Genomic DNA, 17,749 nt, shown 5'->3' on the forward strand with positions numbered 1-17,749 from the left:
TCCCAATCCTATGAAGGTACTAGTTCCGGAACGGGCTATAGGTGGCGCGCACGATGATGAGTCTCCAACAAGAATTAATTATTAGTGACAATTTTGATGACCCGCGATATGGTTGTTTATTCACCGCACGCTCGCACCGCTTCCTTTTAAACATTTAATTTTTTATTATAAACTTTAACTATATTTAAATTCATTAAACTTTAACTTGATTCTAATTTGTGAAAGTGATGGTTCATTGATGTACAATAAAGGAATTTAGCCACGAGAAGAAGCCATCATTATTGAGCAATCATATTAGGTATCAATAAGAAAAAATACAGTCCACTATATAACCAATTCAAATATGTACTTAGTTTATAGGTATAAAGTTTTATATAGTAACAACCTGCGCCGCCAACAATAAAAGACAAATTGAGGATTATAGAAATGTTAGATAAGGGTGACAGATACCCTGTCATTGCTCGGAAGTTTGGGATTGGCAGGTCAACAGTAGGCGACATAAAGAAAAACAAAGACAAACTCTTGAAGTTTGTTAGCCTAAGGCCTCTTTTCCATTACACGGTTTCTCGCCGTGAAAATCTACGGTTAATTCGCCGCGTGTAGGCACGGTCGTCAGTGTGGTATGGATCACTATATGAGCTTGTCGACATGCACGGTGGCGCCAAGGCACGGCGCCGCGGCCGCGTGCGCCGTGACTGCCCCTCGGCGCGCCGCGTCTACGCACGGCGTGATTTTCACCAGTGTTGTATGGCAGTCTATCGGGGTGTGTCGACGGTGCCGGACGTACGCACGGATTCGTGACCGCTTATATACGCTGTTTCGCGATTTTATTATAAAATGAACATAAATCAAGAATTATTAATTACGTTGATTCAAGAAAGGCCTGTAATATGGGATAAGACCATCGACGATTATAAAAATAAGCGGCTTAAATATGATTCCTGGAAAGAAATATTTATTCATTTCCAGCCCACATTTGAAGATTTAAGTGGTGATGAGAAAAACAAGTTTGGTAAGTTACAGATATTTAATTATTAACTTTTTACTTATGCATAGTTGTTTTGATAGGAGAGGCGACCTTCGTTAGATACAAAATATTGTGCAAATCTGTTGCGAACTTCATTAGCCGCCAAACTTCCGCGAACTGCATTCGTGATAGGTAACTGGATTAGTTCCGATTCTGAATCAAGGGTGGACTCATTTTCACTCGCATTGTGAAACTGAAAGTTTTCCTGCTTATGTATAAAATTTTGCAAAACACAACATGTTTTCACAATATCAACTGCCAAATCGATGGACACATTCATTGGCCGGTGAAAAATTCGCCATTTATTGGATAAAATGCCAAACGCACATTCAACAAATCTTCGCGCTCTTGTGAGTCTGTAGTTAAATGTACGTTTTAATTGATCAAGCTGATGACCACCAAATGGACGAAGCAAGTGATAATGCAAAGCAAAGGCTTCGTCCGCAACGAACACATATGGCAAATCGTAGTCAATTCCAGGCAAACGTGTTGCATCGGGTAGATTTAATCCGTTGTTTGTTAAATTTTTCCAAAATGGGGTCTCTTTAAACACACTGGAATCACACTCCTTTCCGTAGGCGCCAACGTCAACAAATATAAAGTTGTAATCGCTATCTACTACTGCCATCAAAACTATAGAAAAAAAATGTTTGTAATTTAAAAACATCGAGCCACTATCAATTGGCTTAATAAGTCTGATGTGTTTTCCATCCACCGCTCCTAAGCACAGCGGGAAGTTGGAAGATTCTTGAAATTTGCTTGCAATGTGTAGCCAGTCTTCTTCAGATGGCATTTTCATATATTCTTTATACAGTTCTAACCAAATGTAGTGGCATACTTCACGTACGATGCAACTTATGGTTTTTATTCCAATTCTATAGCTGTAGTATAGGTCAGTAAAGGTATCTCCTGTTGCTAGATACCTGAAATATAAAACAAAACGGTTCAGGTTCAAATACTAAAACCCCATTTTAGGTCGGGGTCGATTCAGTTTAGGTCGGGGGTTTTCATAAATTTTGAATTTAATAATTATTATTTATTTATTTTCAGGGCAAATGGTGATGAAGAAGTGGACCAATATGAAAGATAGCTGGATAAAATATGACAAAAAAATTAATGAATGTAAGTCTGGTTCTTCAGCAAAAAAAATAAGAAAATATATGTTCTATGATGAAATGATGTTCCTAAAAAAAAATGTTGAGCATCGCAAGACCGATTCTAACATGACTGAACATGTTCATGATTCTAGCCTCAGTAATGAAAATTTTGATAGTGCAGTCCCGAATCAATCAAGCTCGGGATACACTGAACGGAGTGAGACGCAAAGGGCTACAAAAAAAAGAAAAAATGAACTAAGTGAAGTTTACATTAGGTTTATGAAGTTTATGGATTCAGCAGAACGAGATGAGAAAAAGAAAAGCCGTAGTATGAACTTTTTTATGGGAATCGCTGATACAGTTGACAAGTTCAGTGATGAAAATATGATAGACTTTCAGTTTCAAGTAATTTCAATAATTAAAAATATTCAACAAAGACAGTGTACTCAGTATATACCTACATCAAGAAACCAATGGGATCAAGGCCATCAAGGATATTTAAGTGGTACAGCATCCTCAAATGCGCAATCGTCAACATATGGATATTCTACAGCTGCTAGATCGAGCTATGGAATAAGTCGTCCACAGACGTCTTCTCATGATTTTGGACACGGTTCTGGTTTAGAGCCAATCCACTACCGACCCGAATCACAATTATCTGTACATAGTGTAAATGCGGAAAGTATCTCGGCAGATTCTCAAGTTTCTATTGAAGACGAATTCGATTTTAGTACCGCACTTGAGTAGCATTTTCAGCGTAGTGTATTTTTTGATTTACTTGTTCTTAAATTAATAATTATTAAAATTCAATTACATGTAATAATTTTGTTTGTGTGCAATAAACAATTTTAAACTAAAATATGTCATTTAATTTTGTACCTACTTACCTCAGAGTTACAGCCAATCTTTCTGCGGGCGATATACTCTCTCGCATAAAAGTATCTTGATGTTTTAGTTCCTGGGATAATTTTTGGAGCAAGTTGTCGAATGTAGTTTTCTGCATTCTAAAATAATTGTAAAACTTGTCTTCATCTTCTCTCAATTGATTCTTGACAAGTGTATGAAACGCGCCATATTCCTCCCTTTTTTCTAAAATCGGATGTATCCAAAACCTTACTTCCCTTTTTTTTTCTATTTTCTTTTTCCTATATATGTAATAAGCAACTATAATCTTTTTTTTCGTAAGAAAATTCATGACGCAGCACGTCCTACACAGCCCGAGTAAAAAGCGCTACTAGCCAGTACTTACCAATGTCTCGCGCGGTGATTTTGCCGTATCATGTACAAGCTAGCACGTTTTTTCAACCGTACGGCTTACACACCGTACGTTTGAACAACCGTGTAATGGAAAAGATGCCTGAAGCAATCGTAAAATCCTGTTTTAGAAGATGCTTTGTTTACGTGGTTTTTGCAACAAAGGCGATTGCATGTTCCTGTAAGTGGTGATATGATTTGTAAGAAAGCTCGAATTTTTCATCGCCAGATTACAAACTCCAATATCGGATTAAATGCAAGCCGGGGCTGGTTAGACAAGTTTAAAAAACGCCACGGAATAAGACGTTTAAATGATGAAGCCGCTATCGGAACATTCCAACTAGAGTTACAGAAAGTTATTCGAGAAAAAAATTTAACAGCGGAACAGGTTAACAATGCTGACGAATCTGGTTTGTACTGGCGATTATTGCCAGATCATACATACTCTGGCAATGAGCCGTCGGCTTCCGGAAGGAAAATTATGAAGATGAGAGTGACATTCATGCCTTGTGCAAATGCGGCTGGAACTCATAAACTTCAATTGTCGGAAAATCAAAAAACCCACGGGCATTTAAATCAACACGTCTTCCTGTTTGTTATCGTGCACAAAAAAATGCTTGGGTTAGTACAACATTTGAGACGAAGTCCACTTGCGTCGGAAAGATTTAAAACTATGCAAAAACAATTAGAGGAAAAAGAGTTGAAGCTTAAGCAAGACGTGGTAACCCGCTGGAACTCAACTCTAGATATGTTTTCTCGAGTGCTCGTAACAAAAAAAGTATTATGTCTGTAATTACATTAAAATACTCCGAGATAAATAATGATGATATAGAAATTATGTCACTATCAAACCAGATTTTATATTTTTTTAAGGACGTCACGGAAGAAATGAGTTCTGAAAAAAATTCAACAATTTCTATAGTGTATTTCTCAGCCTAGCGGAAAAGCGATCATTGACACGATGTACTATGTTACCGTAAAAATATATCGATTCGTGTCGCACTCCGTCACTCTCCTTACTTTTCTGTATCGTTTAGATATCGAAGCGTGTTTATAGGTGGGGGTAGGGGGTGTTTTGAGAGCTCCGGTCAGTCAGAGATAAAAAAACCTGTTTCATCGTGCCGAGGACGAGCGAGGTGCTTGCGACGAAGGGAGAGGCATGCATTCGGTCGGCGGCGCTTGCGGCTTGTTTAGCGCATTCCGCGAGTTCGTCGAGTGTGGGTGGATAATATTGGTTATAAAGTATAGTTATTTGTTCTATTGTTAAGTTTGTGTTTTGTTACTTTTGTTTTCGTGTGTGACTTGTGTTACGGAGTTTTACAACATTTGATGCGACATGGCGCCAGGTCCGTCGACATCAAACCGTTTAAAGACTTTACGTCACACCACGTAAGAAGCGCAAGGTGTCACATATTACAGAAAACGAAAAAAATATGATTGTGAATGTTTTCAAATATGTACAAGAAACATGGCCTGCTGATAAAATATAAATCAAAAATGGACATGAAAAAGAAGACTGCCGATATTTTAGGCATTGGCAAGCTACCAAGCTACCATTCTAGGCGCCAAGAACGTGTGCCGGTCACCAGTTGGAAAAAGCAAGCCATCCAAGATTGGCTATCTTCAAAAGAAATAACATTTGAAGTTAAGGAGACGAAATCAGAATTACTAGAAAAAGTTAAAAATGTAAAGGAAACATACCAAACCTACGTGACCGACGAAATGGCTAAACAGTCTGGGATTGAAGTTTTACGCTTACCACCCTACCATTGCGATCTCAATCTGATTGAGCTAGTCTGGGCTTATGTAAAAGGCCATGTGGCAAGAAATAATCCAACTTTTAAAATGGCTGATGTGAAAAGGTTGCTTGAAGAAGGACTTAATAAGATAAATCAGTTAAAATGGAAGAACTGTGTTGAACACGTAATAAAAGAGGAACAAAGATTTAATAGACTGGACGACAGTATAGATAAAACTGTAGACAGTTTTATAATAAATGTGAATATTACAGAATCACAACGCAAAGAAATTTTTGAATGCTTTTGGGGCATGGGAGATCTGCAAAGGTAACAAGATTTTATTTCACGCCATCTTTCCGTCATTGAACTACGATATTCATACAAGATGCATAACAGTAACCGGGAGAAAAACAATGCTATTTATTTGACCGTTTATAATTAGAGAATTCGAGTGTGTAAAGTATTTTTTAAAGCTACCCTAGATTATAACTGATGCCTCTATCCGAACTGTTCTTCAAAAGAAGAAGAATTCATGTGTCATGTTAGATTTGGATAATCGTGGTAAACACAGCCAACATGTTCATTTAGATCCGGCTATTAAAGAAGGTATTATTGGACACATCAACTCAATCCCAAAGATTAATAGTCACTACTGCCGTGCAGAAACAAAAAGGCTTTATATTGATGGCGGCAAAACTGTAGCAGACTTACATAGGGATTACGAACTGTCAGTCAAAAAATTTACCAAGCGCCAATTACCTAATGTATTATCTTTAACAAAGAATTCAATATTGCCTTTTTCCAACCGAAAAAAGATCAGTGCGAGGATTGTACATCATATAGTAATGCCACAGAAAACGATAAGGTAGAGCTGAAGGAAAAGTTTGATAGGCATTTAATAGAGAAAGATTTGTCAAGGCAAAATAAAGAAGATGACAAAAAATTTACTCCTGATAATTGTATTGTATTAGTTTATGATCTTCAGGCTGCAATGCCCTGTCCTAGAGGAGATGCATCAAACTTTTATTACGTATCGAAATTAAATACGTATAATTTCACAATATGCGATATCAAATCTAAAGACACTGCATGTTATGTCTGGCATGAAGGTGAAGCTAAACGTGGTGCTACAGGAATAGGATCTTGTTTGCTCAAATACATACAGAATTTAAAGCTTAAAGCTGAAGAACTAGATTCAAAATTAGATATAAAATTGTATTCCGACAATTGCTGCGGACAGCAAAAGAACCAGTACATAATAGCTCTTTATGTATATGCAGTCATCTCGATTTTATTAATTCAATAACCCACAAATACCTAATAAAAGGGCACACTCAAAATGAAGGTGATAATGTCCACTCCCTCATTGAAAGAGGAGTTGGTAAAGCTCTGAAGTCTGGACCCATATATACACCTGACCAGTATGTGCACATTACAAGAAATGTTAAAAAAACTGGCAAAGCCTATCAAGTAAATGAATTGGGACACGAAGATTTTTTTGATATAAAAGCGTTGGCTTCATCGATAGGCAAAATTTTTTTCTAAGAATATGGACAAAGAAATGTTAAAGCTAGGAGATGTCAAAATTTTGAAGGTGGAATCGAATGATTTTAATTACTGTTTTTCCTATAAAACATCGTACACACACAGTTTAAAACAGTCATTATAGACAAAATTGGTAAGACAAGAAACTGTTAAAAAAGCATACAGAGAAAAAATTCCTATATGTGAGAAGAAGAAGAAAGGTTTGCTAGACCTTATTAGGAAAAATATTGTACCAAGGTTTTATAAACCGTTTTTTGAGAATCTCTCATTTTTATTATGTACCTGTAATGTCCTGCTTCTTGGAGTGTTTTACGGCTCACCAACACCACAACACTTGTACTAACGTCCTACACACAACCGCTCCGTTCGGGTGTCGGATTACGACTGACAGTCTGACAAGTGACGTAGGCGCATGAGACAACCAAGCAACACTTTATTTAGTCAATACACTACATCCCTTTTTTGTTTTATTTGTTTTTATTGATTATATCTCTCTGATTACTCATTAATGTAACTTGGATGTAATGTGATGGATTTTACATGAATCAAACATAATCAAAGAAATTAAAGTTTTATGCAGCTACACTAGGGTTAAGTTCCGATATTGATTTCCTCGTCGTTAACTTCATTTCTTTTCCGAAATTCCATTCCCCTTGAACTCCTTTCAAATGTACAACGTCCCTTCTTCGAGTTTGACCGGTTTCATCGTTTCTTACCGTGATATCTCCTCCTTTCGTGATTTCCACCGTGTGTGTTTCTGGATTTATTTATTTTATTTTTATTTTTATTTATTTCCTTTATTCATATTTTTATATACACTATGTCTCCTGGCATTAAATCACACTATCCAGCCTTCCGTTTATCGTATTCGATTTCTTTTCCCATTTGTTATCTTTTTTTTTCTTCTCTATCCTTAACCTCAGTGTCTTGTGCTGTCCTCTCTATTGTATCGTTTACCATAGGTCTCTCATCTCTAAACTTCCTTTTGAAGAAAAGTTCTGATGAGGTTCTTCCAGTAACAGAATGTGTTGTACATGGTTAAATATTCCAGTAAACTTTCCTTCCAGTCTTTCTTTAAACTTTCCTCTCCGCTTTGTCGCAGCCAATATGGTACTGTATTGAAAAGAATAATGTTTATTTCTGTTAGAAATGATTTAAACTCTTCGCTGAGTAACTGTCTTCTATTATATGCAGTTATTGATTTCCTAAACGACTGAATATTCCTTTAAGTTTGGCTACAATTTCAGTAGAGGTAATTTTGCGACAAATCTTCACTTCCTTATAATATGTGGTCACCACTTGTAATGAATTGCGATATCAATCCAAAGCACTTCTGGAAACTCACACTGTTTTATAGGGTTTGGTGGAGATACAAGAGTACATCCTTTACAGGTTTTAACAATTTTATCAGCCTCTGTCGCATCTAGGCCACCAGACTTTCGTACGAAGTCTCGCCTTCATTGACACGATACCGGGATGTCCCTCGTGAGCTGCATCCAAAACTCTTTTACGGAGTGCCGAGGGAACCACAATTCTCATTCCTCTCAATAATATACCCTATGTAATATACATGTTTCATGAGAACAAAGTTCATTTTGTAAGATTTTATACAACTTCACGTCGTCGTTCCATATGTTCCGATATAAACTCTCTTTCACATTTAGTATTTCCCTATCGTCCATTGTGCTATCTATTATTTCTTTAATATAAACAGCACGAGGTCGGGCAAACTTTACAATATGACAAATGTCTTCCAATTTTATCAGGGATTTCTGCTTATTTGTTGTCTCGACAATGAGTCAGCGATATTGGTTTTCCCTGGTTGGTAAACTATTTTATAGTCGTAAGATTGTAAGCGCATAACCCATCTCTCTATCCCTGCACATGGTTTAGATTTAGAATATTTGTCATAATTTCCTTCAACGACTTAAAATAGCCCTTTTGTTCTGGTCCCCAGTTTTCGGTTACATGATATGCCAAACATGAGTCTCTTGTATCTGAATAAGCCTTTACTGGTTATAAAGGTGGTTGTTTCTTGAAGTATCCAATTTTGTAAATACTTTTGCATTTTTCATTTTAGGTAGCAACTTGTCCATCGTCGAGAAAGGAGTGACATCTTTGGGGCGACCAGGAATTATCAATTTAATGATTCAGATATCTATGTATCTGCAGTTAGATTTGATCTCAGATGCTTCCATCTCGTATCAATTTACTGATCGGATTATATTTTTATCCGCATAAAGCTACTTAAGCCGTCCATACCAACAAACGTATAAATTTAATTATCAGATTTTGAATCTGCTAAGTTTGTAGATTTTATCTTAGATGATCTTGTATGAATTTAATGATCGGATTATATTTTTATCCGCATAAATCTACTTAAGCTGTTCATACCAACAAACGTATAAATTTAATTATCAGATTTTGAATCTGCTAAGTTTGTAGATTTTATCTTAGATGATCTTGTATGAATTTAATGATCGGATTATATTTTTATCCGCATAAATCTACTTAAGCTGTTCATACCAACAAACGTATAAATTGAATTATCAGATTTTTAATCTGCTAAGTTAGTACCCACTAACGTACAATAATAATTTTATTGTAAAGCTTTTATTTTATTTATTGGTATCAATTTAATGATCAGACTTTTAGTCTGCTTTGCATGCAAATCTTCAATTTTTTTTTTACAGTTTATACAAAAACTGCTTCATTCAATAGAAAATAACAATCAGAACCACTTACTAAATAATCTTACCATCAAACATTATGCAAAAATATACATAATAATATATGACTTATGCGCCATATGAACAGAACAAGCCTCTGATAATAAAGAAAAGAACTTGGAGTCAGGATATACACCTCATCAGAAAACAGCAAGGCAACAAAAGTGAAGTAACAGGCAAATGAACCTTTATTTACTATGTGTTCCTTTGATCTTCAGAGTGTGCCTCAGGTACCTAATTCAAGTGAGTCTCTATTTTATTACTCGAGGAAAATGTAAGTCTACAATCTTACAAATTATGTTGAACAAGGTCAAGGTTATAAAACCCAAAGAGGGAGATTTTACATTATAGGTACACCTTCACCTTACATGCAAATGTTAAGAATGAATAGATAAGTAAATAACAATAATATATATCAATATCAGATGTAAATGTAAACATTTTAAATATTTTTATCCAACTTGCAGAAACAAAGCCTGCCTGACAGAAATACAGACTTTACAGACAGTATTGTAGCTGTGTCTGACTGGGTGATTTCACATACCAACTGTATAGAACCCCAGCCTTCAGAGATAACTAACCATCCACCACCATCAACGTTCAAACTACTACCGGAACCATCAACGTCCACACTACTACCACAACCATCAACGTCCACACTACTAACACAACCTGTCGCTTCATTTCGTGGGAGTTTTAAATATAGCGCGACGAAGTGTTGGAATAATATCCCTCCTCCGCTGAAGAGGCTTCAATCAAAGTCAAATTTTAGTCGCAGTTATAAGACACATCTACTTACTCAACAAAAGTCCCACGAAATTTAGTTTTTATCCACCCAAAAAAAAACAAAAACAAAAATATTTACTTATTTACAATTATTTTTTAACTTTTAATTTTATTTTATTTATTACTAGCGGTCGCCCGCGGCTCCGCCCGCGTGGATGTCGGTTACCGCTGCAAAAAGCCTACCCAGGAAAGACACGGTCAGCAAACAAAATGATTCCCAGGTCAATTCACAGACACCGACACTAACATTGACGAAGCAGTCACTATCCGCAGGCTGAACAGATTTTCTTTCTTTTTCTTGTTAAGTCCCGGAGTGCAACCCGTTGTTTTAGGATTTGGAAAAATTTGGAAATGCGAAGCTATCTTCCCAGATAAAATTGTTTAAGATTGTTTCTTTCAATATAGCTTGTGAGCCCCTTACAGAGAAACATACTGCCTTATACCTGTCATCCACCATAAAAAATATTTGCGAAGAATGGAAAATACCAGAAGTAAAAATTGTGGCCGTTACTACCGACAATGGTCCAAATATTGTAAAAGCTATTGACCAAGTATTTGGAAGAGCAAAGCATATTCGTTGCATAGCACACACATTAAACCTTGTTGTGCAAAATTCAGTTGCGGTGTTAGAAATAAAAATATTCATTGATAAAGTTCGTAGATTTGTACGATGGTTCCATCAGAGCGGAGTAGGTGACCAGAAGGAACCTGCCGGTTAGACGGGGTCCTTCCACTTTCACAACATCTTAGCGAATGACACTTAGCAGAAACGTCAGAACTACTGTGAAGTTCTTGCAAGACCTATCCACTACAGAAGAGATTGACAGTTTAGCCCTGTTATTAGCTGCACCAAACGTAGCAGTCGCAGTCGCGAAGGGGACAAAAGAATGCTAGCACGCGTCTTCGGAGTTTCTACGGTCACATACGAGCAGATCCTCCGTAACCGAGGATGCACGTACCGCAACACGCGGTCGAAGTTCGAGGTGCTGGTCAACCGTAAGGTTGTTCTGGAGGTCCCGGATGACGCCTACGGCACAGTCGGATGTGCTATTGTTAGTCGTCTCATCGCGCGCGATGGTACCAATCTGCCGTCGTCCTACCTGCGTGGTGGTCGTGCCCTCAGTGAGTTTGAGGAGCTCATTGGTGTTACGGACACCGCAGGAGTGCAACTGGCCGTTAGAGTCCTGCCGGGATCGCTACCGGCGTTGACCAAAGCAGCCAAACAAGTGCTGGTTGCACACGATAAATTGGCCACTAACGGCCATGACGACCGGGTAAAAATAGAAACCGCAGCAAACTAGAATCCGCAGCAAATTAACATGTCAACAACCAAAAAGCGACGTTGCGATGCGATGCTGACAATAAATTGGGCATTGCTAAATGTAAATATTGCCCAAAAATTTTAAAAACATGTAGTAATACAACCAATTTAAAACAGCACATGGAAAGGAAGCACTCTGATGTTATAAGTACTATTGGAAATAAAGAGGTAAGTAAATAAATAAGTACTATTTGGATTTAGTTAAAATTTATGTTTCTATTCTATATTGGAGGAGGGCCGAAGCTCGGGAAAAAGCCGCAGGCCCGTCAAATCCTCGCCACCTAAAGAGTACCCAAGCGGGGAAGCAGGGGTCCATGCGTTCAAAAGAAGGGATGGTGATCCATCCCTGCAAGCACTGGACCCGATCTCCTCTAGCTATTCCTAAAAGCGTATGGCCCGATCTGTGAAGGATACTTGCTATATATATTGATATATCCAGATAATTTATTTCATATTGTATTTTAAACGAAGCCAAATGTTTGGCTAACCAATCTGCTCCTATTGAGCAGATAGATAATAGTACCTTTTCTCAAGATACCTTGGAATTTGTTCCAAGTAATTATTTAAATTAGATTTTAAGACAAAAGAGGTGATCTCTGGCAATAGTTCTAGTCATAGTTGTTTATTAGGAGATCCATCAAACTCCTTAAATGTCAATAATAAAATCAATAATAAGCATATTTTAAATTTAGTACATCAGAATATTCAGGGTTTGATGGGTAAAGAATTGGAGTTGGAGTTGTTCATGAACTGCAATAACATTGATATCTTATGTATTACTGAACATTGGTTAAAGGACCACCAGTTCATGTTTAGCTTCAACAATCATCTGGTAGCCAGCTCGTTCAGCAGAGTTAATTTAATACGTGGAGGCTCTTTAATTATTGCTCGGAATAATCTTAAATTTAAAGAACGTACCGACATAGTGAGCCTGTCTGTTGAGCGAGTTGCTGAGATAGCATGTATTGAGCTTGAGCAGTTCATTGTATTGAGTGTATACAGGCCCCCTAGTACTTTATACGATACTTTTGAAAAAATCCTAGAAGATGTATTAATAAAAATATCTAATACTAATAAAACAGTTGCCGTCTGTGGAGACTTTAATATTAACTTATTAGATAAATCTAGTATTGTTAATAGATTTTTAATCTTATTGAAATCATATAATTTATATAATATTTTCCTTGAGCCAACTAGAATAACTGCCACCAGTGCCACTTGTATTGTCAATGTTTTTACAAATGTGAAGCCAACTTTCTACTCAATTATTAATCTGTTAGATTCAGATCACTGTGGCCAGTTGGTTTCATTTACTAAAGACATTGTTAAAGCAAATCGAAAAAATGTTAATTTTGTTCCAGTAACCAGTTATCGTTTAGAACTTTTTAAAAATAATTTAAATGAAAAACTGCCTGGTTTGCCTTATCACAATAACCCTGACCAAGCTTACTCTTCATTATTTAACATGATTAATTCTCAGTTTAAGAAGGTTTTTACATCTAGATCAGTTTCTGTTAGTGATCGAGTTTTGTTTAGTGACTGGGCAACACCAGGTATTTTTAAAAGCAGAATAAGATTATTTGAATTATATAATGAAAGGAACCATGATCATAGTGAAAGGTTTAGGGAGTATGTTAAAAATTACTCTAAGACTTTTAAGAGAGCCTGTGCTGCCGCAAAATCTTTACACATTAAAAACAAAATACGATCTTCTGCAAACAAAATTAAAACTACTTGGAATATTATTAATTCTGAAATAGGAAGAACCACAGTCAAGAATAATGATTTTCATCTTAAAATTAATGATATAGATGTTAGGGCGGATTTGGAGGTGGCAACCGAGTTTGAATCTTTTTTCACTAATATTCCTGTATTAACAACTCAAACTTTGTTGTCATCTTCCGGCTCCGCATACAACATACTTAAAGACTGTGTCGCAGAATGTGGGACAAGTTTTGAATTTACAGTTGTTAGTGCTAAGGACATTCTAGATGCATTTAAAGATTTGGAAGTAAAAAAGTCCACCGATCTTTGGGGGTTGTCAGTTCAAATAATATCCTCAATAATTGAATGTATTTCCCCATTTCTGGCAATTGTGTTCAACTCTTGTGTCGCATCTGGTGTGTTTCCGGACTTAATGAAGTTAAGCAAGGTGATTCCACTCTTCAAATCTGGTAGTACAACCGATCCTACGAATTTTCGCCCTATCTCAATTTTGCCTACACTGAGCAAAATTTTTGAGAAAATAATTTTAAAGCAAATGCTAAAGCATTTTAACAGACAGAATCTTTTTCACTCCAAACAATTTGGATTTACTAAGGGTCGGTCTACTGCTGATGCAGGTGTGGAACTACTCAAAAATGTATTCGAGGCTTGGGAGAATTCACAGGATGCTTTAGGCATATTCTGTGACTTGTCCAAAGCTTTTGACTGTGTTTGCCATGACACACTTATCAAGAAACTACACCACTATGGCATTAGAAATAAGGCTCTTAGACTTCTCAGTTCATATTTAGACAATAGAATACAAAGTGTAGATATTAATGGCAAAAAATCAAAAGGATCTGTGGTAACTATGGGTGTTCCGCAGGGTTCAATTCTAGGTCCTTTCTTATTCCTTATCTATATCAATGATTTACCTTTTTGTGTAAGGGATGATCACAAAATCCTATTATTTGCGGATGACACTTCGCTTGTTTTTAAAGTTAAGCGTCAACTTGAAAATTTTGACCAAGTTAATTTGGCACTATCTAAGGTTGTCCATTGGTTTAATGTTAATAATCTGCTTTTGAACTCAAGTAAAACTAAATTAATAAAATTTTCTACGCCTAATGTGAGGCAGTTAAGCACCAGTGTACAACTGAATGGAGTAGAGTTGGACCCTGTTGAGTCAACTGTTTTTCTTGGCATTACTGTTGACGCCAAACTACAGTGGGGCCCACACATTAACAAATTGTCTGGAAGGCTCAGTTCAGCTGCTTATGCTGTAAGGAAAATTAGACAAATTACTGATGTGGATACTGCCAGAATTGTTTATTTCAGTTATTTTCATAGCTTGATGACGTACGGCATTCTCCTTTGGGGAAACTGTGCGGATATTAATACAATCTTCTTATTACAAAAAAGGGCTGTCCGCGCTATATATAAGTTAGGTCCTAGAGTTTCTCTCCGAGAGAAATTCAAAGAGATAAACATTCTGACTGTAACTTCACAATATATTTTTGAAAATTTACTTTATGTTTACAAAAACGAACCGGATTTTGTCAAATTGTCTGATATTCACTCCCGAAATACTAGGAACAAAAATAATTTAACAGTTCATGCTACTCGCCTTCATAGAATAAGCAACTCGTTCATGGGTCAATGTATACGCTTTTACAATAAACTTCCTATGGATGTTCGTAAACTTCCCCTTAAGAAATTTAAATTTTTTATTAAATCAAAATTATTAACTAAAGGATATTACAGGATATCCGATTATTTAAATGATAGAAACGCCTGGGATTGAGCTGCTCGCTTATACAGCTATCGCTTGTGTTTTTGTAAGCTGTCTTTCACTTCTTTTTTTTTTTTTTTTTTGCATGTTGTACATATTTACAATCTGACATGTCTTGTGCTTTTGCATATGCATTTTATTTTATTCTATTGACATGTTTGTGCTTAGTGCATATTCATTTTTTTACATTTTTTTTTTTTCTATATTACTGACATGTTTTGTGCTTAGTGCATATTCATTTTTTCTTTTTCTACAATACTGACATGTTTTGTGCTTTTGCATACAATATTTTACACTTTGACATGCCAAGTGAATAATTATTATATTTCGATTATATTTTTCAATTTCATTATTTTTTCCTTGCTTTAAGGTACACCTTAAAAATACATTTTGTATCCATTGTAAGTGTAAACATTATGCGGGTATATCATAAACTCTTTTGCTTGATTTATAATTTGATACATTTTAGTCTATAGATATTTTGGGCTGGCGATCTGAGTGAGTTGTTGCCCCACATATTTTTATGGTGCCACTGGCGGTATTGTTGTGTACCGGGTTGTGCAGCTCCCTTAAAAATGGTTGAGCTGCATGAGCTATTCGGGGCATGCTAGCCGTCTGCTGGCACAGGCTTGCTCAGATCGATCTGGTTCTTTCTTCCAAAGACCAGTCCAGTAAATACTCTGCATTTGTTTACACCAATTTATTAATTTATTATTGTATTATCTGGACTATAAAAGAGACTAAGACCCCCGAGTTTGTTTCGACATTTCTTCTCAGGGCAGTCAGTTAGGAAATGTCGACTTCATCTAGTTTAGGATGACATTGTAAAAGTGATTTATATAGTCCTACTTGCAAGAATAAACTATTTCATTTCATTTCATTTCATTCAACTCTCGATACCAACAAAAACGATTCCTTTCATGACTTGTCCCTTTCGACGTTACATCTTTCTGGCAGTTACCTCGACGTCGGCTCTCTCGTGTCCTTAGACGAATTTCTAATTCTACCGCTTGAAGATATTGCATCATCGCCCACTATGTCTAGTGTTGAAAAAAACCTAAGGAACAATCGCCAGAACCGGCTTTGACTTCTTCAATTCATTCAGCATCAGTTGTATCACTACCTCCTCGAGTACCACCAGCTTCTGCAGTTGTTGGAAAATTACAACTAAAAAAACATCTGATCCATTTAAAAATCACCTGATGCTGCCAGAAATCTCTAACAAAGCAAGAAAAGATAATCAAAGAACTCCAGCAGCCATATCGTTTGCTGCATGGAGAAAGTATTATGAAAATAAAGAGCAGATCAAAAATTAAAAGCAGGAAGCAATACGAAAAAGAAAGTTAGAACGACTAGAAAAACAAAAACAGAAAAAAACTTTAAAACATTCTCAAACGGTTCGTAAAACTGCACCGAAACGAAAAAAGGAAATACAACCTCTTCAAGAAGTCACTAAGAAGACGGTAAATGTGGAAATTGAGAAAGAAAATTTACCAGCCGTGGAACGAGTGAAATGTCCTGAATGTGATGATGTACTAATTTCAGATGTAGAAGACGACGACGAGAAAAACATTGGCTGTGACAAGTGTATTAGATGGTATCATCTGAAATGCACGCGATTTGTAGGACTAAGCTATTTAGAGGCCAAAGATAAGTCTTTTGAATGTGAATTGTGTCATTAATTAAAATTCTAGGGCTTTTATAATCATACCTTGTTTCATGATTATTAAGATTTAAAATTTCTTTTAGTAGTAGGATTAGACCAAATGATTGTATTGTTTTGTTGCTCTACAATCGATTTTTTGTATATTCAGGCATCATGCCAAGAAATTATCAAAGGAAAGCAGGCAGACGAAACTATAAAAATTACACAGAGGAGACTTTAAGGCAATGTTTTAGCGTCAATAGAAAACCGTAATTTGACCCAAAGGAAGGCTAGTGAAAAATATGGGATTCCACGCAGAACAATCATTAATCAATTAAAACTTTTACGATCTCGAACACCATCGAGGCGCTCCTATCACATTTACTGTAGAAGAAGAAAGAACATTCGTATCTTGTATCGAAAATCTAAGTGAATATGGTTTTCCTTTGACTACAATGGACCTTAGAATAGTAATAAAATCATATTTGGATAAAATTGGCCGTAAAGTGAACAAGTTCAAAGATAATTATCCAGGAATAGAATGGGTGTCCAGTTTTTTGAAAAGAAATCAGTCCTTATCACAAAGATTTGCTGCAAATATTAAACGGAGTAGAGCTGCGGTTGATCAGGATACCCTCAAAGAATACATTCAGAATTTGAAAGAGGTGGTCAACGATGTACCACCCGAAAATATTTGGAACTTTGATGAAACCAACCTCTCGGATGTTCCTGGTCTGAAAAAAATATTAACTAAACGAGGAACAAAATATCCCGAGCAAATAAGAAACACTTCTAAAAGTTCTACATCTATTATGTTTGCTGGAAATGCTATTGGAGAATTATTACCAACTTATGTGGTTTATAAAGCAAAGCAATTATGGAACACTTGGACCGAACATGGACCAAAAGGCACCAGGTACAATTGTAGTTCTTCTGGCTGGTTCGATATGAATCTATTTAATGACTGATTTTTTACTACCATCCTACCAAGACTAAAAAAACAGGAAGTTCTTCGGGCCTGTGAAGAAAACAACGTAAGATTTGTATGCCTTCCGCCCAGCTTTGAAGATTTCGTTAAAGTTGACGACGTAACTACCGCTGGAGAACAAA

General features: G+C 36.3%; 1 protein-coding gene across 1 annotated transcript; it reads left to right on the top strand.

The window, feature by feature from the left end:
* The first annotated feature begins 540 nt into the window (after positions 1 to 540).
* On the top strand, positions 541 to 3,013 carry LOC125058668. The gene is made up of 2 exons (XM_047662786.1): positions 541 to 1,012; positions 2,078 to 3,013. The coding sequence occupies exons 1-2, from the start codon at positions 838 to 840 to the stop codon at positions 2,869 to 2,871; spliced, it is 969 nt and encodes a 322-aa protein (XP_047518742.1). The 5' UTR covers positions 541 to 837; the 3' UTR covers positions 2,872 to 3,013.
* The last annotated feature ends 14,736 nt before the right edge of the window (positions 3,014 to 17,749 follow it).

The sequence above is a fragment of the Pieris napi genome, chromosome 18 (assembly GCF_905475465.1).
Source record: "Pieris napi chromosome 18, ilPieNapi1.2, whole genome shotgun sequence".
Lineage (NCBI taxonomy): Eukaryota > Metazoa > Arthropoda > Insecta > Lepidoptera > Pieridae > Pieris > Pieris napi.

Bases quoted from the DNA above. Each gene is read 5' to 3' on its own strand.
- LOC125058668 (XM_047662786.1), top strand. From the start codon at position 838: ATGAACATAAATCAAGAATTATTAATTACGTTGATTCAAGAAAGGCCT. The intron at 1,013-2,077 runs GTAAGTTACAGA...ATTTATTTTCAG, and splicing joins TGATGAGAAAAACAAGTTTG to GGCAAATGGTGATGAAGAAG.